Source organism: Erpetoichthys calabaricus, chromosome 2 (assembly GCF_900747795.2).
Source record: "Erpetoichthys calabaricus chromosome 2, fErpCal1.3, whole genome shotgun sequence".
Classification (NCBI taxonomy): Eukaryota; Metazoa; Chordata; class Cladistia; order Polypteriformes; family Polypteridae; genus Erpetoichthys; species Erpetoichthys calabaricus.
Genome location: NC_041395.2, coordinates 323608486 through 323634946, shown reverse-complemented (window position 1 = coordinate 323634946; position 26461 = coordinate 323608486). Strand labels below are relative to the sequence as shown.

The window sequence follows — 26461 nt, the reverse complement described above, 5'->3', positions numbered from 1 at the left end:
AAAATGAGTTCAGCTGTAAAATGAAAAGAATGCATATAGGCATTAAATCAAACATGCTGAAAAACAACATAAATCTGTGGAAATGTTTGCTTTCCTATACAAAGTGTTTTTTAATCCTGCTAAGCATTTACTTTGAGCATTATTAGGCTCTTATAACTTGCTACTGGTTTTGGACTCTGTGCAGCTCCCTGCAAAGCTAAGCTAAATAAAGCAGGTTAGATGGGTGGATGGATGGAAGGAAAATCAACCATGTTAGACCTACCACCAAGGTAAGTTTTTGTAAAATGTTTAAAACCGAGTTCACAAATTTCTGATGTTCTGCAGGTATCATTCATTTCAAATCAAAATTTGAATTTCATATTTTAGAAGTAGATGCTCTCAATACATTCAAGCTTTGTTATTTTTAGGAGAAAAGTTAAAAAGAAAGCTATCTGAATCTGAATTCTGACATTTACTGTCAAAACATTACAAATTGGTTGATTTGTGTCACATGCCCATGTGTTACAATCTCTTCCAGGATTAGAAAAGCCTTGTGTATTCTGCTGTCACACTGCCCACTGGCTAATTGTCTTTCACACATTAAACAGTGGGTGTTGCCCAGCTACCGAAGCGAAACGGGCTTAGGCTGGCATCTGTCCAGACAAGCCCTCCCAGGGGCACTTTCCCATCCTCCCTGCCCCCAAGACGGGGAGAAGTGACACATAGTGTCCTTTTTTTCCTCTCTCTCTGGTTCACAGACTAGGAGGAAGTTTGACAGTACAACACATCAGACTTGACAGCTCCATAAACCATTAAGCACCACAAAGCTTAACTGGCACAAGCAGCCGAGATCTCAAGACACAGAAGTTAGTCAAAATCAGCAACTGTCATGTCCACCAGATTATCTTGCTGAGCCTGTACAATTCGTCAAGATGGTGTTTTGTATGTCTACATATCAAGTTCATTGAAATATTATTAAAAAAAAAAATCAATTTATTGGAGATACCGAGCAATAGAAAGAACTGTTAGTCTTGTTAACAGTTAAACAAAGTTTTAATTGCTTCAGAGATAGACAGACATACAGATAGATACAAAGATAGATCAAGTCCTTTTATACTGTTTGGAAATAACTCAAAGAACATGTTTTTATAACCTATGATATCACATGAAATAGAAATGCAGACTATGCATGTTTCTATTTTTAAATATAAATGAGAACACTTTGGATGGAAGTGTCCCTTACATATGGTTCATTTTTTAGCCTACTATGCTTATATAACCGTGATGCCAGGAAAGCTTTATGGACTTCATGTGTATGTAGGGAGGACACCCCACTTGAGAGCATACATACAGTATAAGGCCCTGTTCTTGTCAGAAATGCACTATATAAAATAATGTTTCCAAGCTCTGTACTTGTCATGGACTCTCTATATATAGTAGCTCATTAACAGTCAGTTCATCTGCCATTACTTGCACAATTGAAACAACTGCAATTATCTTTTACATAAACATCTAAACAAAATAAATTTAAATGCCGACAACAGCAGCTAAATGTATAAATGAAAATGTTTTAACATGTTTAAAAATAAAAATACTGTTTTGTAGCTAAAAGTACTGGTAAATTCCCCTGCAGTTTAAACAGCCCCAAGCACATGATGGGAGAACATATCGTAATGTTATCTGGCACCCCTAAAAAAACTGAATTAGAAAACTTTTCAAATATTTTTGATTGAAGTATTTACAGAGAAGTGATGGCCTCAGAGGAAAGTGCCAACTCAGATAAATGCAGCTTTCAATACGGAAGAAGAATTATGAAACACAGTCCTCCACACAATACATATGCTTCTGAAAGGCTACACATTTGACACAATACAGATGTCAAACCATCTGTTTTCCTTTTATCACAAAAGCGAAAATATGCCTCTACTACCACAAAAGGAAAGAAAAGATAAATTCAAGGGACCGTGAACTGCTCTCCTGTAAAATTCGACTGCCTTGCTCCTGAAAATCACATTGCTCGCATAATTGCTTCAGTTTACTATGCCCCCGACCCTAGAATAAAAAGAATAAATAAAGAAACTCAAATGCTTTTATTAAGACTATGTGGGATCAACTTTATCACAACCATGTTACAAATTCAATGTCAAAATTCATAAATCGCTATAAAAAAGTAAATAGTTCCATATTGCCATTATAATTCAAACTTATCACTAAATTATATGTTCAGAACCATAAAGGGTACATTACTTTAACAAGCATACTGGCTAGAAACATGTGTCACTTGCAGTTGATTAAAGTTAATTTATACTTCAATATACAATAAATTACAAATCAAAAATGTAAAGTACAACTAGTTTTGTATTATTATAATGTGAGTACAAATAGGTTAAGCATTCAAGGTCTCACACCGAGTTTTTGATAGATAGTTTGTGATAGAAAGTGAATCTGTCATTTTATTCTGTCCCTTTTCAAAGTGAATACCATTACAAGTCGGTTTACAGTAAAGCACAATGGGTTCTACAATGGTATACTGTGAAACTGAACAACACAATGCAAATAATTAGTCTATTCTATGTCACTATCAATTGGGCTTTAAATGACTTTACAGACATATACGCTCTTCTTTTCCTACATTTATACACAAACAGAAGTATTTAGCTTATACTACGAATAGCAAGGCACAACAGTTAGCACAGCTACCTCACAGCTCCAGAGGTCTGCTTGAAGTCCCAGATCTCGGCATTATCTGTGTGGAGTTGCAGGTCTTCGACGTTTTTCTTAAGAGTGATCTGGTTTTCTTTCCAGATCCTAGATATGAAGTTTAGGTTAAATGGCAAATCAATCTAAATTGGTGCAGTGTGACTTGGGTGTGGGTGTGAGTGTGCATGTAAGCGTGCCATGTGTTGGAGTGGCAACAGGCTTGTACTCAGTGCTGCACTGGGACAAGAATCTGAGGTCTACACCTCCAAAACTGATTAAAGAGCTACAGAATGAATGGATTGGAAAAGTGTATTACTTAAATTCAGTCATCATATAAAAAAAATAAAATATAACTATTAAGGCTGAATTCAATTCAAGTTCTAAAATCCATATAAAAATAAATAAATCACAAACTGGCAGATATTTGTCCACTCATTCATGCAGAGAATCCCCCAGGCAACCCTACCCCAAGGATGCTCTATTAAATCAAACCCAGGGATTGTGCAAGTCAGTAGACTACGCTGAAACTGCTGTGGTGCTCAAGAAACTGGCTCAAAATAGTGTGTAGTTTGTGACTGCTACATTATTCTGCTAAAAGTATTTTAACAGGGTAGACTATGCCTACCACTGAACTCATAGGGTCAGCAATAATGCTCATGTATATCATGTCATTCAAATGACACTGGATTGGTATTATGAGGTATAATGTATGCTGGGAAAACCTTCACAACTGAATGTCCACCATCAACCAATACCATTCACACAAAGCAGGACAGACTCATGCTATTTACACAAAAGTCTGACTCTCCCATGTCTTAGCAGAAATAAAGATTTGTCAGGTAGATCTGATGCTCATGTGTTCACTGTCAGAAGCAGAACTCATAGTGGTCCTCTACTACAGTACCCTAACTGCTTCGAGGTATAATACATTGTTTGGAGATGTCGGTCCCATTCACAAAATGTCACTCACTGGAAGCTTTTGTTTATTGCAAAATTCTTTGTAAACTTTAGACTTTACCATGTAAAAACTGCAGGAGGGCCGCTGTTTGAGAGATGCTAGAAACACGGAGTCTGGCATCAACAAGTCATACACTGATCAAAGTAGCATGGATCACATGTGTTATACAGTCTAATGTTTATTCGAACAACTACTAAACCGTTTGATAAGGTTTAATGCTAAATGTTTTGAGTTGCAGCCATGGGACTGGCTGTTTGAAGGATCAGGCTATTAGCCTTTGCATGTAACTATACCTAATAAAGTGGCCACTGAATGTATACACACATATTTAGTTTCATCTTCCACAAGAGTTGAACACATTCCAATAGAAAAGAAGAAATCAACCTCAGTCAGAGGATCAGTCCAAACTAAACCATTTTAGAGTTGCACATCATCTTACACTACACCCCACAATTGTATCATATTTTAATAAAGTGTGCATATTTTAATTAAAGTCTGAATCACAACGGTGTTCTTTAAACACATATTAAACCAGATATTGTATTTCTATAACATGAGCAGAATAGCAGATTAAATGACCCATGCTATAAAGCCTAACAGAACCCACATTTCAAGCATACATTATTAATTGTAGCTATGCTTGAAAATAATAAAGAACAACAATGCAGAGTGAACAAAATAATAACAAATTTTCAGTGATGACACAAAGAATGAAATACAATTTTCATTAAATTTCCTCTGGTGCTTTGTGTGAAGATAACTGAACAGTCATACTGCTTCCCTTGTACAGCGGAAATAAACGCAGCCAGACTTTATAAGAGTGGACAATCAAATTCCCTCAAACATAAGTGACTTATTTGTACTCGGCATGAAATGTCAAAGTGGCTTTACAACAATTGGTTTCAATGAACATTCTTAAGGAGGCAATAAAATGGAATGACACCTTGTAAACAACTAAGACGTAACTGGAAATCCTAAATGACTGCAACTACCATCTGCTTTAGAGGAAAGGCAAGTAAAAGTAAGGAATTTGCTTTTATGAAGCTTATAAATTTTTCATTTTAGTTTCTTGTTTACCTACTTTAAGAGGCCGGTGTGGATTTATTACGTGTAGCAAAGACACCATGAGGCCATATTCCTAGATTGAAGGCTTATTGTTTCCCTAAGAAAGTGGACAGAGGGCCATAAATCATAAAAATACATACAGTACATGAAAACACACACCCATTATGATGAAAGTCAAATACTGCATGTGCATTAAACATGTGACACCTTATACATTTTTAAGCTCTTAATAAGTCGTCTGAGGCTAAACAGACTTACTATAAAAAAAAAAGCTCCAATTAGCATAAAAGTATAATTTTAAAAACTAAAGTAATTAAATTTAAATATAGTCCACAGCATTATACATATTTTAATTAATAGATATGCAAGGGTACATCATTTGTCTGTTGACTCCTGGAGAAAGTTTTTCCATTTTCTAGACTGGCACAAGCTAAGATGTGTGGCCTCCTTTTCTTCGTTCAGGCAGGACAGAGAACTTTTGTACTATAGTGCAGCTGAATAAACAAGATCAACAGAAGCACAACATACTAAGGTGAATTCAAAAACAGAAAAGTGCTAGAAAATCCTTATTGGAAACAATTCTTTTGAGTAGAATATTCTGGGCCATATAAAGAACACAACGTTAGATCAAGGATCAGCTTTGAGTATATCTAATGCCGTAGCATCTGTGTATGAAACAAAAACTGTTTTCCCACATTTGTAACCTTGGTCTAAGAAAGCAAAATCCATCCATTCATTCACTGTTTTAACTCCCATACTCTAACAGACAGTTGTGGTTGGCCAGAGTGTGTCCTGGTGGCATCTGGCACAATATAGGAAATAAATCTGGAGAGAGCAGGACCAATTTTGAGATCTAAACTATATATATTGGCAAGTGGGAGGAAACTAGAGTACATAGAGAAACTCAGTGCAAGCCAGAAGAGAGCATGTAAACCACAGCACTGCCACGACTCCTAAAATACTCAATAAAAGCAATCTCAATCATTTTATTTGACATCAATAGAGGTTATCCCTTTAGAACAATACAAATTGCTAATCCCAGTAGTGACTGGGATGCAATGGCACAACATTATGTTTATTTTTTAAGCAGAAGAAAATGAATGTTTGCTTTTAAGGTGCTTTTTCCTTGTGAGTTTTCCAGCTTGAATTCTTCAGTAGTTCAAATAAAAACAGTTAGGTGGGCTAGTGACTGAAAACTGGCAAAAAGATGGGCATAAGCCAAAAAAATGCATTGCAAGGTACAAACATCCCAACAACCTTTGGTTCCTGCATTTAACTTATTATTGGTATAGATTCTGCTGCTCCATGGGCATAAATAAAGTCAACACAAAGTATGTTTTATTTTGTAGGTAATGCAAATTAACTTGAAATGATATAAAACAAAATATGACAGACCTAATACAACCCAAAACGTTTTGACAAAGCACAAAAGTTAAACCAATCAAAACCTAAGTTAATGAAATCAGACCTCAGCAGAAGAGGAATGAAAAGTGTTCATTACTTGATCATATCACAAATCAGCCAGGGGAATCTGACAGTTTGATTCATCGAGTTATTAAATTGCTTCATACTCTTCTGTTTCATGAATAAGTTAGGATTCTTCAAGATCACTCTGCCACCAGAGTTATTAAATTTCAACAAATCTTTCCATCAGCACCTTCAAAAATGATAAAATTTCCCTTTTACTCACTAAAAAAATGTTTACTCTGTGCACCTCAGACTATAAATATAACACCAGATCATGTCATTTACAGAAATTCTCAGACGATTCTGCATTTATGGGGCATTTTGATAAGAGAGATGAGACAGAGAGGAGTCAGGTGGAGAACTTTCTTGGTGCAAAGAGAATTGTCTGCAACTTAATATCAGCAAAACCAAGGAACTGATTGGTTATTGATTTTCGGTACACCATAGAGCCTCTATGTCTGGTCACTACTGGGTGAGCAAATGTAGAGGTGGTGCATTCCTACAAGTACTTGGGGATCCACATCAATGACAGGCTGGACTGGTCTCATAAGAGAGGAACTATATAAGAAAGGGCACAGCAGGCTCTTTTTTCTTAAAAGACTGCATTTCTTTAATGTGAATAGTTTCATCTTTTGCATCTTCTACAACTCTATGATGGCTAGTGCAATTTCCTATGCATTCTGGACCCCCTGGAAGTAATAGCAAAGGAAAGAATTAAAATAAAACTGAGTGCCACTATGAAAAATGCTGCATATCCTCTAACACCGAGGACTTCCAGCCAACAAAGTATTCAGCACAAGTGTCTGGAAACACTACAATACACCTGTATAGTGCCTGTCTAAGATTGTAACTGTTAAATCAGAAGTTTTTCTTTCATTTCATTCTGGAGTGTGTTAGAAAATAGTGTGTATATATATTTATCTAATTATTAAGTGTCTGTAAAAAGCTAAATTTCCTGTTGGAGACAAAGTTCTATCTGTCTTTTCATTTTACTACCATAACTTGTACAGAAACACCATAAAATTGTTTTTGAAAGTAAATCTAGGTTGTTGAAACTTATTTATTAGCAGTCCTAAGTGACACTATGTGGTTGCAGTATTTTACCTGTTATCTGCACTGTGAAATACTACTTAAGAGGGTATCAAGACTTGCTGATTAGTGCTACCTCAGGGGTGTTAAACTTGGATCCTGAAGGGTCACATTGGCTGGTGCTCATTTCAGACACATTCCTAATTAGTGACCAGATAATGATGCTAATTTAAGAGATTTCTTTTGCCTTAATTTTAATTGACTCCATTTTTTTATCCCTTAAGCAGAAAACAAACACAAGATACAAAGTGGGCCAACAGATGACTAGCCAACTCAAGAATATGAAACAGCCTTTGAGGCCTACAATTTTCACTCCAACCAGCCTCCTATTTAGCTGTTAATGAAACTTACTTAATTCTATGGCTTGTTAGTGTAATAATTCAGCTACACCAGTTATTTCTAAAACTGATTTTTTTTTCCAGAGAATGCCCTTCAAATGCCATGTGGACCAAAGAAGATAAATATATGAAAGACACTGGTACAAATGGGATATATGTTTTCCTGGTCATCTTTTGGCTCAATTTGCACCTCATTATGGTTTGAAAATGGGTTAATGGAAAAAAATGAAGCAATTAAAATGCAAGGCAACGTAATATATTCTATTGGCATTACTAATTGGTTAATAATGGAAAAAGTGGCTGGACTAAAAACCTGCAGCCAATGTGGCCCTCCAGGACAGGAGTTTGATATCCCTGGTCCAATTGGTAAAAGAAGACTAAAATGTTTGTTTAAATGCAGTAATGAAAAACACTGAAGAAAAATTAACAACATACATCTAATCAGAGTATCAAAATTATAGTTTGAAAGTGCTGTAGTCCTTGTACTTTTACAGTTACCAAAACTGAGCAATCAGTCTATGCTATTTGAAATCTTTATGGAAGACAAATAAAGCAAAAAACATTGATTTAAAAGCTATTACTTTAGTTTATGTGAGTTCTCTGCTTTGTTCTCCAAATCTGTTTTCACAGTGTTGCACATCTCTCAAGGTGAGACCCATTCTTCTTTTGCCATCAGTGACAATTTACATACACAAGTTCATTGGTCATGGTACTTCCTGATACGTCTACTACAGTGCACATACATGGCTACTGTTTGCCTGTTTTTTTTTTGTTTTTTTTCTCACCATGCTCAAGCAGTCTCTCAGCTTACTTATCTTTACTATATATGGTAGAACTTCCAAAGAACCCTCTGCCAAATTATCACATCAGTCCTTTCTAACTTTATATGTTTTGCCAAGTTGGGTAAAGTTTGGGCAACATTGTCCATGAACACCTGACTGCTGTCTGCCACAACCAGTACAGAACCATCATTTCTACTTATAAAATGACACTTAAGTGTACTGTACTGTTAGGACAATGGATTTAAACCACAAGACTCCTGGTTCAAATTTGCCTACATCTCACTATGACAATCTGAGTAGGTAAAAAAAAGAAAAACAACTGCTCTTTTTCCAACTGTAAAGTATAATTTTATGTAAACAGTGAACTCGGTTGTTGAACAACTCTCATCTCGAAAATATCAGTTCCTGAACATTTTTCAAACAAACAAAAATCACCGGTTTCGAACAGAATTCTTGGTTCCCAAACAGGCAAATCGGCAAATGTGCTCCATAGGCTGAGATGTACAGCATGAGAGTGTCATTTACACCTCAGTCTCCACTCAGTGCAGACTCCTGTTTGAATTTGCAGTGCTTTCTTTGTGTTTGTTTTTTTTTTTTTTTTTTTTTTATAAAAATTATTACTTAATAAGCCACAATGGGGCCAAAGAAAGACAGTTACTGATGTTTTTTATGGAAGGGGACCCCCCCCCCCCCACTGATGTTTTTTATGGAAGGGGACCCCCCCCCCCCCCCCCTTTCCAAACAATAAAATCTCTCCCCTTCCTCACCACCTTCCACTTACGCCATCAACTCTCCTCTGTACAGGTAAAGTGATTTGTCTTCTATTTTTATCTATTTATTGTGTTTATTCTTTTTCTGTAAGATTTTACACATTTGTTTTTGTACACGATTTTATGTATGAAATACTGTTATAAAACTTTAAATAAACAATCAATCATCTGGGGTTCGGTAACAGATTAATCCATTTTACATTAATTCTTATGGGATAATGGTTTCAGTTTTTAAACAAATTGGTTTCCAAACAGTCTTTATGAACAATTTATGTTTGACAACCGAGGTTCCACTGTATGTTTAATGGCTACTTTGTATGATACTCTTACTCATTATACTTAATCTATCCACAATGGGACACTCTTTTGAGAAATGCAAAACAGTACAAATAAAGGCTCAAATTAACTGTATTTTCAACCTGACATTGCAGGTTGGGTTTCAAACCTCACCAGCTCATTTACACAAAATTCTACTGCCTCTAATCACAAATTAGTGCTGTAAATGTTTTCTAGTGAATCCAAGAAAAAAATAACATTAAATGGATAAACCAAGGTCAGATACAGTCTTTTTGGAGAAAATGTGGAGCGCCTGTTACCAGGCTGATTTATAAACGGGCGAAACTGAAGACACGTCCCTGTTTTAGCACCTCGTAACACCCCTTTGATGTATTAATGGCACCTGGCCCTTTGAGGTGATGGCGACTCAATGTGATGATGATAGGCGGACACCTGGCCCCCAAACCACTCCCATGCAGCTGCCTAAGGCAATACTTATTCTGACTTTGTGCAACCTTGATACAGAAGCAGGAGCTGTAAAGCACAATTTTGTTTAGCAAAGGAAAATGGATGCAGTTTTTTCCTCTGCTGCTACCCTGCAGATTAGAGATCTGGTTCTGCTTTGAATTGAAATCTACAGTATATACTCATTCTTTTTGAGCTAAATCTGTAGACCAAATCTGTAAACTTTCCTTGATGTGGTGTATAACACTGTTTGGAGATCTAATACATATCTGCGTTTCAGTGCTCCAGTGTAACGATGATTTGGTTTATCCTAAAAGCTTACATGACAACTTTGAGACTGGGCATTAGTCACTGGCTCCACATAGAATGCACGCTGTCACAGTTCACTCTGCTTCTTCAACTTAAATGTACTGAGAGCATGGAGGGAGTAAGGAGCATCGGATCCCTGAAGGTCCGTCTTCCCTTCTTTGTGGAAAGGCACTAAAATGCTTAACCGGGACACACCCATTAATGATAAAAAGAATCTGAGGAGACCAAACAGAATCTATGGACTTAAAGAGAGTTCAGTGAAAGGAACATCTCATCAGTTATGGTGCCACAAGGGGAAATGAAAGGGTGTGAAAAGAGGTAAAAGACAGCTCAGTAATTGTCTCACAAAAAGAAAAGAAAACCTGGGCATTCCAAGAGATAAAAACAGTGCAGTAGTACTAACACAACAATCAAATGTGGCTTGATGATTCGCTAAAGTGACCAGAGATTGTTAAAGAGTATCGTTTGACATTTTTGAGAGAGATAGATCACAGCTATTTGTGTTTTAGAGGGTACCTGCTCATTGGCAGAGATATCACGGCCAAGTGCTCTTCTCCCCACGTGGGTGACGTTCTTCTGTCAGAGCTGAACACGATCAGATACAGTGGCAACATTTGACGTTGGACCGTACCTACCTTCTGCTTGGCCAGAGACACCTTGCCAACTTTTTACATTTTTGGCAAAGAGGTCACAGCTACATTCTCGCCCCTAACAGCAAAACCAAAAGTATTATATATAAAGAGGCCCATTCAGATATGAAAGCTAACAATATAAATTCTGCTCAGTACAAATTATTATAAGTTTGTCCTGTTTCACTACAATGCTGGTGTTTCCGCAGGGAACAGCTAGTAATAAACTTGTCAATGTGCTTGGTTAAAAGAATTTCACACAGTGACGGATTTCTTAGTTTACTGAATATCTTTTCTGCAGAACTGATCACATTTTGAGAAAGTGCTTTGTCTTAAATGTGTCTTATAATTATGTAAAAAAAACAAAGTTAAATAATGTTTTTTTTAAATTGAGGGCTATCCATCACCGGTTTTGGGTGGAGTGTCATCAAGCAAGTAGCAGACAAAATACAAAAGTCAATGCCTGCTTCTGCTTAAAAAACTATGGACAGTATTCTGATGCAGCTTTTTCACACTATTATTAAAGAAATGTACCAAGTAGGACAGTAGGGAGTATTGCTGCCTCATGAATCCAACATTCCGAGCTTAAAATCCATGCTTATTCTTCATCTGTGTGGAGTTGGCATAATCTCCCAGGTTTCATCCCATACTTCAAAAACACTCTCCTTAGGTTTACGGGCGATTTTAAATTGGCCCGTGTGAGTGTTGGTATGAGTGGGATCAGTGCCTTGTCCAGGGTTTGCTGCTGTTTCACTGCTGAAGTCTCCACGACAGGCTTCAGCTTGGTGCAACCCTGAGGAATAGCTGAGAATGTTGTGATCTTCATTCAAGATTCAAAACAGCACCTAAAATACTGATTTCCCAAAATATTATTTTCTTCCAGAACATCAGCATATATGGAGTATATCAAAAGTACTGTTTTCAGAAAACACAAGGACAATTGAAAACTTATTCAAAGTCAAAATGAAATGCATACAACTGTAGTAAACCCCAGCAAGTGCTGCTAACAGAATAGATAACGGGTGATAATCAAGCAGAAGCAAAAGACTGAGAAGCAAACTTGGCAGAATCTGCTGGGATGCTATGTAGAGGGGACTGGTACATTTAGATGGTAGTAGCTTCAGAGAAACACAGGAAGAGTGGTAATCACCAACAGAGAGCTGTACAAGTGAGGCTCTGTTTATTCTTATTGTACCGTGTGGCAGTGTGTCTGTTTCAGTGGTTCCCAATCTCACTGCTGGAGGCCCCCTACGGCTGTAAGGTTTTTCCATCCATTCAGTTTCATAACCAGGGGTCACACGCTGCTTTTAATTGGACTCTTGTGTTAAACAAGTTTTTCCCCTAGTTTCTATCTTTATTGTGTCAATCAATAATTACCCAACAGTTTTGTTCATTTTCCAGAGGAATTTAGCAGCTATTTGTGCTTCAATTAGCTGTTTTGATCTTGCTTGTTAGGATTTTGTGCTCTTACACTTATTTTTTAATATTTCTGCAGTTAAATCTGCAGCTTGTCACTGATCACAGAAGTGGAAATAACCCGATTTTGTGGCCACTCTTAAGTTTGTGAGCTCATTTGAATTTGTGCTCCGTTTTTCTCTTCAATTTGGATAATCTTAAGGAAGCATATTATTTGGGAAAATGTGAATTTAAGAAAATGTACTTTGTTTTAATATACAGTAATCCCTCGCTACTTCGCGGTTCACGACTTCGCGGTTTTTTAAACATAGTACATGTAGTAGTATTTCCTAGTCTAAGAACAACAAAACAAGTTCGGTGACTACATGCGTTGTAGCACGGGCTGTGATTGTCACATGGGATGGAGACGACAAATCACAGCTTTCCGCTTTCTAATCGGGCCTGTGATTGGTGCTTTGACTGATGCCTACTTCTCACAGTATCTCCTATTGTCATTCGCTTCAAGCTTTCTCGCTGAGCGGTTTACTTTACAGTGTGCTGTGTGTGATTTTTTTGTGGATTACTGTATGTTGAACTTCGCTTCAATTTTCACCCCCTGCAATGGCTCCCAAACATGCTCCTTCTTCCAAGACTGGTGCTGAGCCTAAGCGACAACGAACAATGATGACGATCGCTGAGAAGGTGAAATTTCTGGATATGTTGAAGGAAGGGAGAACGTACGTGGCTGTGGCCCGCCAATATGGGGTGAACGAATCCACCGTTCGCTACATCAAGAAGGAAGAGGCGAACATTAGGAAGACGGCTACCATCACCTTTCAAAAGTCGGCGAAGAGAGTGGTTACGGCTCGTAATAAAACAATCGTCCGTATGGAATCTGCTTTGGCCGTATGGATAGCCGACTGCCGAAAGAAGAACATAACATTGGATTCGAACATTATCCAAACAAAGGCTAAGAGCCTGTACGAGACCTTTGTCGCTAAGGAACCAGAAGACGACAGTGGCGACCGCGAAGAAGAGGAAGAAGATCCGCAGCCAGGAATCTCCATTAATTCACCACGTAAGAAACGGCAATTTTCTGCTAGCAAAGGGTGGTTTGCAAAGTTTCAGAAACGCTACGGCTTAAAAAGCATTTCCCTGCAAGGCGAGGCTGCTTCGGCTGACACGATTGCTGCTGAAACTTATGTGAATGAAACGTTCAAGAAGATTACCTCCGAAGGTGGATATCGGCCTGAACAAGTTTTTAATATGGATGAGACGGGCTTGTTTTGGAAAAGAATGGAATCGCGAACTTTCCTGTTCAAAGAGGAAGCAAAAGCCTCTGGCTTTAAAGCATACAAGGATCGTGTGACCCTCGTGATGTGTGGCAATGCTGCTGGATTTTTGTTAAAGCCAGGGTTTATTTACAAGTCGAAAAACCCAAGGATTTTAAAAAACAAAAACAAGAATCTGCTTCCCGTACATTGGATGCACAATGCAAAAGCCTGGATGACGAAGATGCTGACCTCCGACTGGTTCCACCAGTGTTTTATCCCACAAGTGAAGGCGTATCTAGCAGAGAAGGGCATGCCATTCAAAGTCCTTCTCATTATGGATAACGCTGGTGGTCAATCTACTGATCTGTCTTATTCGGGGGTACAGATTGAGTTCCTGCCGCCCAATACGACGTCACTAATTCAGCCAATGGATCAGGGGGTTATCAGGGCATTCAAGACCCTATACACGAGGAATGCCTTAGCGAACCTGGTTTCTTCCGTGGATGCCGCCCAAGAAGATGACGATTTCAACTTGAAGACATACTGGCGGCACTACACAATTGCTACGTGCCTCCAAAATATCCAGAAGGCATTACAAGAGATGAAGCCTGCCACCATTAGTGCCAGCTGGAAGAAGTTGTGGCCCGAGGTTGTTTACGAAGACAAAGGATTTACACTTGCCGAAATCCAACACTCAGCAGTACATAAAGCTGTGCAGTTGGCTGCGATCATTGGAGGTGAGGGCTTTGCAGACATGACTGCGGATGATATCAACGAGCTACTAGACTGCCACTCCCAGCCGCTAACCGAAGAAGACCTCGAAGAGTTGATAAAGTCGGCGAGTGAAGAAGAAGAAGAAGAGCAGCAAGAAACAGAAGAAGTTGTCTCCCCAACTGGCTTGACTTCGGAACGGCCTGCCGAGATCTGCAGACTGGCTAAGGATCTGCAAGAGCGGTCACAGGAATGGGACGACGATATGGTTCGATCGGTCCAATTTTGCAACAAGATCGACGACGTCATGACCGGCTACAAGCTGCTCTTCCACCAGAAAAAGAAGCAGCTACAGCAACTGCCGATCACAATGTTTTTTCAGCCTCGCAAAAAGAGCCAGTTCCTACAACTACGGATACACCTTCGGAAACCGTGGAGGGGGTGCCCCAGGAAATGGCACCGCCGTCTGAAGAGACGTAAAATACAGTCATCGGCTGCGCAGTAAAAGTCATTATCATCCTTCATCGTCATCATTTTTACTGCGCAGCATATTCATCACCATCATCACGCGGTAAGTGTAAACTTATCTACCGATTTCATATTGCTATTATATTATTGATATTGCTATCATATTATCTATCGACTTCATATTGCTATTATATTATTGCTATTGCTATCATATTATCTACCGATTTCATATTGCTTAGCAGTTGTCCCTGTTATTAATAGAGTAAAGGGTGGGTTGTAAACAATACAGGGAGGGTTTAAAAACGTCCAAATACACGTTAAATAAGTAAATAAATAGGGTGTCCCTACTTCGCGGAAATTCAGTTATCGCGGTCGGCCTTGGAACCTATCTCCCGCGATAAGTGAGGGATTACTGTACTGGAATTTATGTACATCTCTGACACTACTTAAATTATATATTTCTGACTACTAATGACAGCCGGAAAAGATTTATAAATATGAATGATCCTCTGATTGTGAAATTGGTTTGAATGAAACTTGCTGTCCTGGGTTCCTGGGACAGATGCTGAAAGCCACAACTCTGTTTTCATTTAAAGAGAAAAGGCAAAACACCTCATTAAAAACTGAATCAGTTTTCAAATTTAATCTTTACCATAACCTTTTCCCTTTTGCATTTTAACCAATTATTGTTCGACTTATTTTTGATTATTAAATGGACTCTGGTTTAGCGGAATATCTATCTTAAATTTTAAATCTATTCAAAAGCAGTACCAATACATGTTGAGTAATACATTCCTCTGGAAGTTTCTCTCCTTGTAAATTATCAAGCATTATGTTGCTTTTAATTATACTTATTTGCTTTGAACAATATTTTGTAATGTTATGCTCTGAAAATGTTCTGTTACTGTTCCAATTAAACAAAATAGATTATAACTTGCACATCTCCTATAGACTAGCAATAGACAGCTGACAATGAATACAACACAAAACAGTAAATACATTATCAGATGATATTTAGAAAAAAAAAGTTATCTTGTTCATAAAATTATAATATGAATAGCGATATAATATCAAATAGCTCTATGACCTGAGGGTAGAAACTGTTCCTGTACCTTGTGGTGCAAGTGCTACTGGTTCTGTAATGTTTGCCAGAATGGAACAGTGAAAAAAGTGCTTGTGCAGTAGGAGCAGGCAGTACAGCCAAAAAACCTTATCATGGTATAATTTAAAATCTCTGATGGTTTCAGCAGATACCAGTATGATGTACAACGTATTTGTATATACTTTCCACAACTTAAATAACAAATGCATTATTGAATAATTTTGCAAACAGCACCACACATTTTACCCACTGAAATGCTTATTAAAGCAAACGGAGCACAAGACAATGTGGCTTCTTACTGTCTCAATCACAAATCAATCAGGTTAAACCACACATCACTCTGAAAGGGGTATCCAACATCAGCTCAGCAGTGAAGGTGAGTCTAAGACTTTAAATCAAGCAACAACTTATTTCTTGTTAAGCACAAAATCCCACAAGGAATGCTTCAATGGGTTTTGACAGCGCCCTAGCCTTGACTCCCTAAGATGGAAAGAAAAAAACAAACTCCCATTAAAAATTAAAAAAAAAAAAAAACTTGCATGGAAAGAAAATGGAAGACATTTTGGGCGATTCAGAGAGACTAATGCCCTTCCAGGTAGGTTGTGTGTGCAATGGGTTTCAAAATATGGGGTAAATACAATACAAGAAGCACAAAATAAAATATATATATATATATATATATATATATATATATATATATATATATAAACCTACTGACCAACTCACAGCCTGTCTACCACTAAAAATGGAATTTGATCCACTTCCTGACATATATTACTAGAGGGTTGTGTTGACGTTAACATATTATTTACTGCACCCAGGCAAATGATAGCAGTATCATTAGAACATTTAATGATGAAACTGGAGCTGTGTCACAAGATACATGGCCGAAAGCTCCAGAACACTACCCTTTAGGAAGCTTATGCAGGGGATTAGCATGCAGGAAGTGATGTTGCATGTTCTATCCAGAGATTCCAACATATCATCTGCCCCTCATCCTGCTAGATCTCTCCTCTGCCTTTGACACAGTCAACCACAAGATTCTCCTCGCTACCCTCAGGTGGTTTGGTTCTACCTCTTGGGCAGCTTCTACTGCATATGTTCTGGAGAGGTGAGATGTCAAGGGTGCACCACAAAAGCACAGGGGTACCCCAAGTATCAGTGTTGGGTCCTCTCCTCTTCTCTCTGTATACACTTCCTCACTTTGTTCTGTTATCCTGTTCAATGCCTTCCTCTTATTGGTGCTAAGCCAATAATTCACATGTGTAGCTATTTTTTCATCCAGAGGACCACATGGTATCAACTGGAATCTCTGCATGTCTCATTGATACTGCAACCTGTATGAAGGAACACTATCTCCAGCTCAACCTGGTTAAGACAGATCTTCTCGTTATCCCAGCTCATCTGTCTACTCGGCACCCCACCCCTGTTCAGACAGGCTCATTATCATTAACACTTGCCAAGTCTGTACGCAACCTTGGACTGGTGACCAATGACCAGATGTCACTGATCATGTCACAACAGTTTCTCGGTCTTGCAGATTCATTTTAAACAACATGTGCAGGGTTTACCCATAACTCACAGTGTATGCAGTAAACTCCTGGTCCAGGCTCTGGTCTTATCATGTTTTGACTACTGTACAACTACCCAAGCTTTGCACTTGTGGTGACAAATTTTATAACCTTGTCTCAGAACACTTGATTATGTTGACCTCTTCTGTAAGTTGCATTGGATAAAGATGTCTTTAAAACCTTGAAAAGGTTGTGGTCCTATATACGTAAAAGAGCATATATATCACTGCATTCATATTGGAAACTGCATTAGAGGACCATTGTCTTAATTATAAAGGTTCCAATGCTGATGAGGTCAGGTTTTTCGCCATAGGGCCCCAAAGTTACAGAATCTACCAACTTATGTGAGCAATACAGACCCACCTCTGTTCTGTCTCAATTCTCAGTATCCTGCTGTAGCGCACTTGCTGCCACTGCTACAATGCCAAACTACTACTTCCATCTATGTAAACATGATACCAGAGAATTTGTAAGTCCTTGGATTGAATGGAATTCAACCTGCTTCTTTTTATACTTTAAATATTTACAGTTTCATGCAAATGTTTGGGCATCCCAACCCAAATTGCATTTACATTTGAAGTAAACAATAGCAATCAGAATTTTGACAACAAGCAAACTAAAACATAACATTTTCATAAAAAGGTTACCATAAAGGTATGATTTATTTGATAAATGGAAAAGCTCTACATGTATAAAAAAAGACAGCAATGTGGCATTTGCAAAGGCTTGAACATCCATCCTGCTAAGTTGGTACTTAGTAACACCCCCAATCATACCTCACAAATGTTTTTTTGTAGTCAGCTAGGAGTCTGAATTTTTCCTCATTCTTCCATGCAGATCACTTCCAGCTGTAAGATATTCTTGGGTTGTCTCGTGCGCACAGCACTTTGAAGCTTTACCAACAGATTTCAAATGATGTTGAAACATGGGGACTGCCAGGGCCATTCCAAAACTTTCACTGTGTGTTTATAGGTATTTCACAGCAGATTTCAACTCAATCATTGTCTTGTTGTAGAAGTCATCCTTTTATCAGCTTCAGTTTCCTGACTAACTGTTTGACATTCTCCTACAGGATCTGTTTATATTTAGTGTAATGCTGCAAAATAGAGCAATGCACCTGCTAAACTGGCCTGCAGGTGCCTTTCAGTCATATGGGAGTTTTACTTTGCCTTCCTGCACAGCGTACAAGCTGTTCTGTCAGTTTTCTTGAGAATGTCTTGACCTCCATGGTTACCCTTAACTACAATTTCTTAATGACATATTGAGCTGTGCTAGCTAGCTAAAAGTGCTTTGATATCTTTTTCAGCAAAATATCTCATTTGTCTGGGACTGTTCAACCTTTTGCATGGAACTGAAGACTAAAATTAACATAAAAATCAATTTCCTCAGCCTGGCGATGGCCAGTTAGGAAGTTCATACTTTAGCTACAGAGGGTGGAAGTGCCAAGTCTAGGAGCTTAGTGATCAGTCTTCATGGAATATCAGTAGTAATTAGTGACCTACTGCTTATAAACACTGACATGGCCATTTTATGGTTATTTATGCATGCTGAAATGGTAAGAAATACAATGGATGCAGTATATTCTGTTGACATGTTGCAGCAATTAAGAAAACTGAAGGTGAACCACACTAGCTGTAATATCGAATTCGGTATCTTATCGTAATGTGAGAGACTGCTACTGGCTGGTACCACCTAAGACAGGGCACTTATGTTTTCTCTAGTGGTATATCAAATAAAGTAATTTACAATAATTGGCATAAAAACACTGAAGAGAAAAGGATTTAAATAGCACTGAGCAATGAAGCAATGATTTGTTGTTCATATTCTAATCACTATGAACTTGCAGCAGATAATTTGCACCAAGAATGACTCAGTTGCTGTAACTTACCATTGTTCCAAAAGGTATGGCTCTTGAAGCGTGGTAATAGATGGCAATGAAGTTAATAAAAAAAGCTGTTCCACACACCATGGCAGGAATCAGAAAGGCACCAATAAACATCTGCTTTATCCACCTCCGCCCTGCAGGAAAGGCAAACATAGGGAAGTTTGAAGTACTTGCCTCAGCTTTCATTTTAAGTTCCCAAGAACAATCTTCAGAATCACGTGGCTGTTAGTTTAAAATATTCAGAATGATGATATTTAGTTATCTTCAATGCCATACTCTAAATTGGCCACTGGGCTGGCTGGGATTGGCTCCAGCAGACCCCCGTGACCCTGTGTTTGGACTCAGCGGGTTGGAAAATGGATGGATGGATGGATTTATCTGTTTAGGTCACAAACCTGAACTCTTGCTACTGATTCCTAACAGAATTTACCTTCATCACCATGTCTAACTCCCATAAAGCATACTACTCACACAGGTTTCATAACATTTTCAGAACACCTAAGAGGCTCCATCATGCATCTTTCACCTTCATTATCACTGCTGTGGCAACACCTCTGTCTGCACTCAACATGTCACCCATACAGCAGAACTTCACAATTGCTATTGCCTGACCTTTAATAAATTAAAAGTGAGAGTGTGAATGTATATTCATTTATAAATGGATTTTGGTAGACTATTTTGTGCACTCCTAATTGACAGATTTACAGTCATATGAAGAAGTCTGGGAACCCTTCTTAATTCTTTGGATTTTTGTTTATCATTGGCTGAGCTTTCAAAGTAGCAACTACCTTTTAATATACGACATGCCTTATGGAAACAGTAATATTTCAGCAGTGACATTAAGTTCATTGGATTAACAGAAAATATGCAATATACATCATAACAAAATTAGACAGATGCATAAATTTGGGCACCCCAACAGAGATATTCCATCAATACTTAGCTGAGCCTCCTTTTGCAAATATAACAGCATCTAGACGCCTCCTATAGTCTTTGATGAGTGTCTGGATTCTGGATGGAGGTATTGGTGACCATTCTTCCATACAAAATCTCTCCAGTTCAGTTCAATTTGATGACTGCCAAGCATAGACAGCCTGCTTCAAATCATCCCATAGATTTTTGATGATATTCAAGTCAGGGGACTGTGACGGCAATTCCAGAACATTGTACTTCTCCCTCTGCATGAATGCCTTTGTAGATTTCAAACTGTGTTTTGGGTCATTGTCTTGTTGGAATATCCAACGCTTGCGTAACTTCAACTTTGTGACTGATGCTTGAACATTATCCTGAAGAATTTACTGATATTGAGTTGAATTCATCCGACCCTCGACTTTAACAAGGGCCCCAGTCCCTGAACTAGCCACACAGCATGATGGAACCTCCACCAAATTTGACAGTAGGTAGCAGGTGTTTTTCTCGAAATGCGGTGTTCTTCTTCCGCCATGCAAAGCGCTTTTTGTTATGACCAGATAACTCAATTTTTGTCTCATCAGTGCAAAGCACTTTGTTCCAAAATGAATCTGGCTTGTCTAAATGAGCATTTGCATACAACAAGCGACTGTTTGTGGAGTGACTGCAGAAAGGGCTTCTTTCTCATCACCCTGCCATACAGATGTTCTTTGTGCAAATTGCGCTGAATTGTAGAACAATGTACAGATACACCACCTGCAGCAAGATGTTCTTGCAGGTCTTTGGAGTTGATCTGCAGATTGTCTGTAACCATTCTCACAATCCTGCGCATATGCCACTCCTGTATTTTTCTTGGCCTGCCGGACCTGCTGGGTTTAACAGCAACTGTGCCCGTGGCCTTCCATTTCCTGATTCCACTCCTTACAGTTGAAATTGACAGTTTAAACCTCTAAGATAGCTTTTTGTAGCCTTCCCCTAAACCATGACACTGAACAATCTTTGTTTTCAGATCTTTTGAGAGTTGTTTTGAGGATCCCATGCTGTCACTCTTCAGAGGAGAGTCAAAGGGAAGGAAGCACAACTTGCAATTGACCACCTTAAATACCTTTTCTCATGATCTGACACACCTGTCTATGAAGTTCAAGGCTTAACAAGCTAATCCAACCAATTTGGTGTTGCAAGTAATCAGTATTGAGCAGCTGCATGCATTCAAATCAGCAAAATTACATGGGTACCCAAAGTTTTGCAAAGTCAGTTTTTCACATTTGATTCCATTTCATACAACTAAATACTGCTTCACTAAAAATCTTTGTTCGGTAAACACTCCAGTACTCGGACGTTCCTAGGAAATGAAAGACATACCACTGTTATCTTTTTTGTTGAAAGTAGAGTAAATTATTATACAGGCTGAGAGGGGTTCCCAAATTTTTTCATATGGCTGTATTTACTTTTTTAAATGGTGGGCAAGTCTGAAAAAGTTAAACCACCACTGTAATGTAAATTGACAAAGTCTAATGCAGCAAAAAACATTTTTAATAAAAGTGTCAAGGGTTCTTTATTAAAAAGAACTTCAGATGACAGGCAATGTTCCCCCAGAATGCAAAAAAATTACCAGAAAAGCTTTGTTTTTCCAACTAGTTTTTTTACAATGTTGCAGTGTTTAACAGTGCACTTCTATATTCTGTTTGATTATCATTAGCCAGAGAGCAGTGCCTCACATCTAAAGCCTTGGAAAATTATCCACTTGGGTCACTATAACATTCCTGATGTACTATAATGTTTTTCCTACCTCCAAAAGTAGTTCATATCTCTCACACAAGTCCACCTAAAAACCATCAATTAGTTCAACACTCACATTGCTCTTGTTCAGGCTTCTTTCATGTATAGTAAAAATGAAATGTATCTGGTTTTGAACAAGAACATAAGCATAAAAGAGCTAACAACAGCATCTGATCACTTCAGGTGGGCAATCAGTAACAGATGAGACAACCATAAGCTCTTTTCCTATTCATAGTCCACTCTCTGCCTTACCCTTTCTATAGACCTGTGGCTTTACAAATGGCTACAACCAGCACAACACATCGCTAACAGGGACTAGAAACTGGTACACTCTTCAGGTGTAGCTGCTGCCTTACATGCAAGTGCTGCTGGAATATGCCCTGATAATCTGCAACCCTAATGGATGGGAAAATATATATTTAAGGTGAACGAAACCTCAAAAAAAAAAAAAAAAAAATTATAACCAGGAATCAGTGGAAAAGCAGCTGTTTATATCTGCAAAGCCAATGAATACTCTGGGTAGTCTAAGGTCTTTAGATGCCACATCAGCTAGAGCACACTTTCAGCACTGGGATGCATGGGAAAAACACCTAAATAAAATCTTCAAATTCAGGTAACAGTGTTGCCAGATGTTACTATAAAATCCAACATTCTACTTTCTTTAAAAATATTTTTTTAATATAGAGAGCACAGTAGTATGTCGGTACCAACTTCAAGGGTACAAATTAAAATTTTGAGCTGGTCACTACCTGCGATTGACTTCCCATGCCTATGTGACTTTTCTTTAGGTACTCCAAAGACATGAATGTTATATTAGTTCACTTTCCTAAATCTCCCCAAATTTTTCCTAAATTATACTGGCATGTTTATTGAAAAATTTACATTACAGTCAAAGTTAGTGCCATCTTTATATTTTTGTTTTTATATTTATTAATTTTGTGGGAATACCTTTCACTTTTCTAAAAACCCACAGACAGAAAATTTATATCTACCATCAAAACAGTATAAAATGACTACATTAAATTACAACCTTCCCAGGTCAAACTTCACTAATGATACACTACATCTTCTCTCTCTTGACACAACACTGCACCATCTACAGAACTATGGAAATAATTTTTCAATTCACTGATTTCTACATTGCTATAAACAGGGCAGTTAAGTATATAATTTGTTTACCATTCAGCTTGCGCTAGCGATTCATGTCTACTGTTTTGTTATTTATTGTGATCTGTCTGGTACATTTGCTATGTTCATTTGTAACATTTACGTCTTTTTAGTTTGAATGAATTACAAATTTGTTACTAACATACTTATGTTGTGACACTTGCCTTCATTTTTCTTTGGATTACATGTTTTATTGGGGAAGGTGCTGCTTAAGCATAGTGTTTGTTACACCGCAAACTGTGACACCTGAAGCTAAGCCCTGTGATCTCTGCTGGATTATGTACTACTTAAAAATTAAGTTTTAACAATGGATAACAATCAAGCAATTTCACAATTCGAGAGACTCCATACCTTGCAAAAGTGGCTCTGAGCGTTACCAGCAAGAGTAAGACTAGACTCTGGTGTTCAATGCAATCTTTAACTACAGGTTAAAGGTTTTGATTTGTACCGGTTGCATCCATATTTACACACCTCTAACTGCTTTTGCCCTTCTAAGTAGCAATTTCAGATTATGGTCATATATTAAGAAAATTGTTTTAACCTGGAATAGACTATTAAAGATTAACATGGCCTTCAGCCATTCTGAATTGAACTGACCAGGTTAAAGAATGTTATATTCATTAGACTCTTTAACATAAGTACATTTGTGAAAGTTTTTCCTAAGATTTCAAGGCAATGTGTTTAGCTTAAAATAAACTTGTATATCAAGGAGTACAATGTAGACATTTTTAAAAGTGTAAGGGGTCAAAAAGTACCTCCTTGTCTGGCATACAAACTTCCTCCAAAGTAGCCATTTACTGGTGATGTCGCAGCATAAACAAAGATTGCTGTACTAAGCATGGATCCTCTCCTGAAAAGAAAAAATAAAAAGAACAATAAACATCATAGAAGTAGGACACTGAGCAGAGAATGACTACTGATGAGTTTTTTGTGTATATCTGAATAGAAGTCATCTAAGAAAGATAAAAGCTATTATATTACATTCAGCTTTAAAGTACAGTCATAATAGATGTTGTCATAAATTTAAGGCCAAAGGGGCAGAATGATAATGTAATATTTCCAGAATTTCTAGACCTAAGAAAACTTTGGTATGTCAACCTAAATCAATGAAAACAATTCAAAGTACACTTTCTGGCTGGTCATCTCCGCAAATAGAACTTTAAAGTGAAGAGTCTGCCATCTAGTGGTTCAAGCAAGAATTACATACATTGGTAGCAAATGCAAACAAACCACTCAAAGGGTGTCAAAACGATTTATAAAATAAAGACACATTTTAACTTCAAATAATTTAACTTTCTCAGTTCTCTAAAAAGGAGCAGGTTTATTTCTTCCTGTATGTCTACAAGTACCATGTTAACTATTTTCATAAGAGAAGCAATTTCAAATACCAATCCAGCGAAATCTAAATGTGGAGAAGACTACGCAGAGCTTCTTCTTACAAAATACTAAACCACTGCATGTTTCTACACAGTGACCTATTCTGTGGTTATATTTACACAAAAGATTTTAAAAGGATGTGCCCCAATAATATTGTCCAATAATGACAGATCTTCTGTTAAGAACACAAGTTACAAGGCCAAACAGTAAAACTGCTCGTCTACCTAATTCACCACTTTAGGCAGTTCTTCCCATCTGAACAGTTTCTATATATTCCTTATCTAAATAATTTAGTATGTCTATATGTTTGCCTCAATCTTCTTACATCTACCCAAATATTTTGGGTGACAGAGGTCTCTCCACCATTTACAACAGCACCCAGCAGCTACATCATCTCAAATTATACAGACTCCGAGGATATGGTAACCTAATGAATGGCAGGGCACCAATATAGTACAACACACATCAATCCTCCGTCTTTGTATTGTCAGTTGTAAATTAACCTCACCTAAACCTAATATGATCTATAATCTCATTCTCCTACAGTCATGGCCGAAATTATCAGCACCCCTGGAATTTTCCCAGAAAATTGTTGCAATTACAAATGTTTTGGTATACACGTTTATTTCCTTTATGTGCATTGGAACAACACAAAAAAAAACAGAAAAAAAGCCAAATCTGACATCATGTCACATAGAACTCCAAAAATGGGCCGGACAAAATTATTGGCACCTTTTCAAAATTGTGGGTAAATCGTTTTATTTCAAGCATATGATGCTGGTTTGAACTCACCTGTGGCAAAAACAGGTGCTGGCAATACAGCAATCACACCTGAAGCCAGTTAAAATGGAGAAAAGTTGACTCAACCTTTCTGTTGTGTCTGAGTGTGCCACACTGAGCATGGAGAACAGAAAGAAATGCAGAGAATTGTCTGAGGGCTTGAGAACAAAAATTGTGGAAAAATATCAACAATCTCAAGACTACAGTCCATCTCCAGAGATCTTCATGTTCCTTTGTCCACTGTGTGCAACATAATCAAGAAGTTCAAAACACATGGCACTGTAGCTAATCTCCCTGGACGTGGACTGTAGAGAAAAATTGATAAAAGACTGCAACAAAGGATACTCCGAATGGTGGATAAACAACCCCTATCAACTTCAAAACATATTCAAGCTGTTCTGCAGACTCAGGGTGCAACAGTGTCAGCTCGAACTATCCATCGACATCTGAACGAAATGAAACGCTATGGCAGGAGAGCCAGGAGGACCCCACTGCTGACACAGATACATAAAAAAGCCAGACTGGAGTTTGCCAAAATGTACTTGAAGCCAAAATCCTTCTGGGCGAACGTCTTGTGAACAAATGAGACCAAGGTAGAGCTTTTTGGTAAAGCTCATCATTCTACTGTTTACAGAAAACGGAATGAGGCCTACGAAGAAAAGGACACAGTACCTACAGTCAAACATGGTGGAAGTTCTAAGATGTTTTGGGGATGTTTTGCTGCCTCTGGCACTGGATGCCTTGACTGTGTGCATGGCATCATGAAATCTGAAGACTACCAAAAGATATTGGGGCGCAATGTAGGGCCCAGTGTCAGAAAGCTGGGTCTGCGTCAGAGGTCATGGGTGTTCCAGCAGGACAATGACCCCAAACATACCTCTAAAAGCACCCAGAAATGGTTGAAGACAAAGTGCTGGAGAGTTCTGAAGTGGCCAGCAATGAGTCTGGATCTAAATCCGATTGAACACTTATGGACAGATCTCAAAATTGCTGTTGGGAGAAGGCGCCCTTCAAATTTGAGAGACCTTGAGCAGTTTGCAAAAGGAGAGTGGTCGGAAATTCCAGTTGAGAGGTGTAACAAGCTTGTTGATGGTTATAGAAAGTGCTTGATTTCAGTTATTTTTTCCAAAAGGGCGTGCAACCAAATATTAAGTTGAGGGTGCCAATAATTTTGTCCAGCCCGGTTTTTGAGTTTTGTTTGAAATGTCAGATTTGT

General features: G+C 38.0%; 1 protein-coding gene across 1 annotated transcript in view; it reads right to left on the bottom strand.

The window, feature by feature from the left end:
* Positions 1-26461, bottom strand: part of tm9sf3 (transmembrane 9 superfamily member 3) — a 135027-nt gene that overhangs the window by 25926 nt on the left and 82640 nt on the right. Inside the window, exons 8-9 of the mRNA XM_028796001.2 lie at positions 23844-23938; positions 19237-19367 (exon numbers count right to left, since the gene is read on the bottom strand). Coding sequence (XP_028651834.1) covers positions 19237-19367; positions 23844-23938 — 226 coding nt within the window. The remainder of the gene's footprint in view (positions 1-19236; positions 19368-23843; positions 23939-26461) is intronic.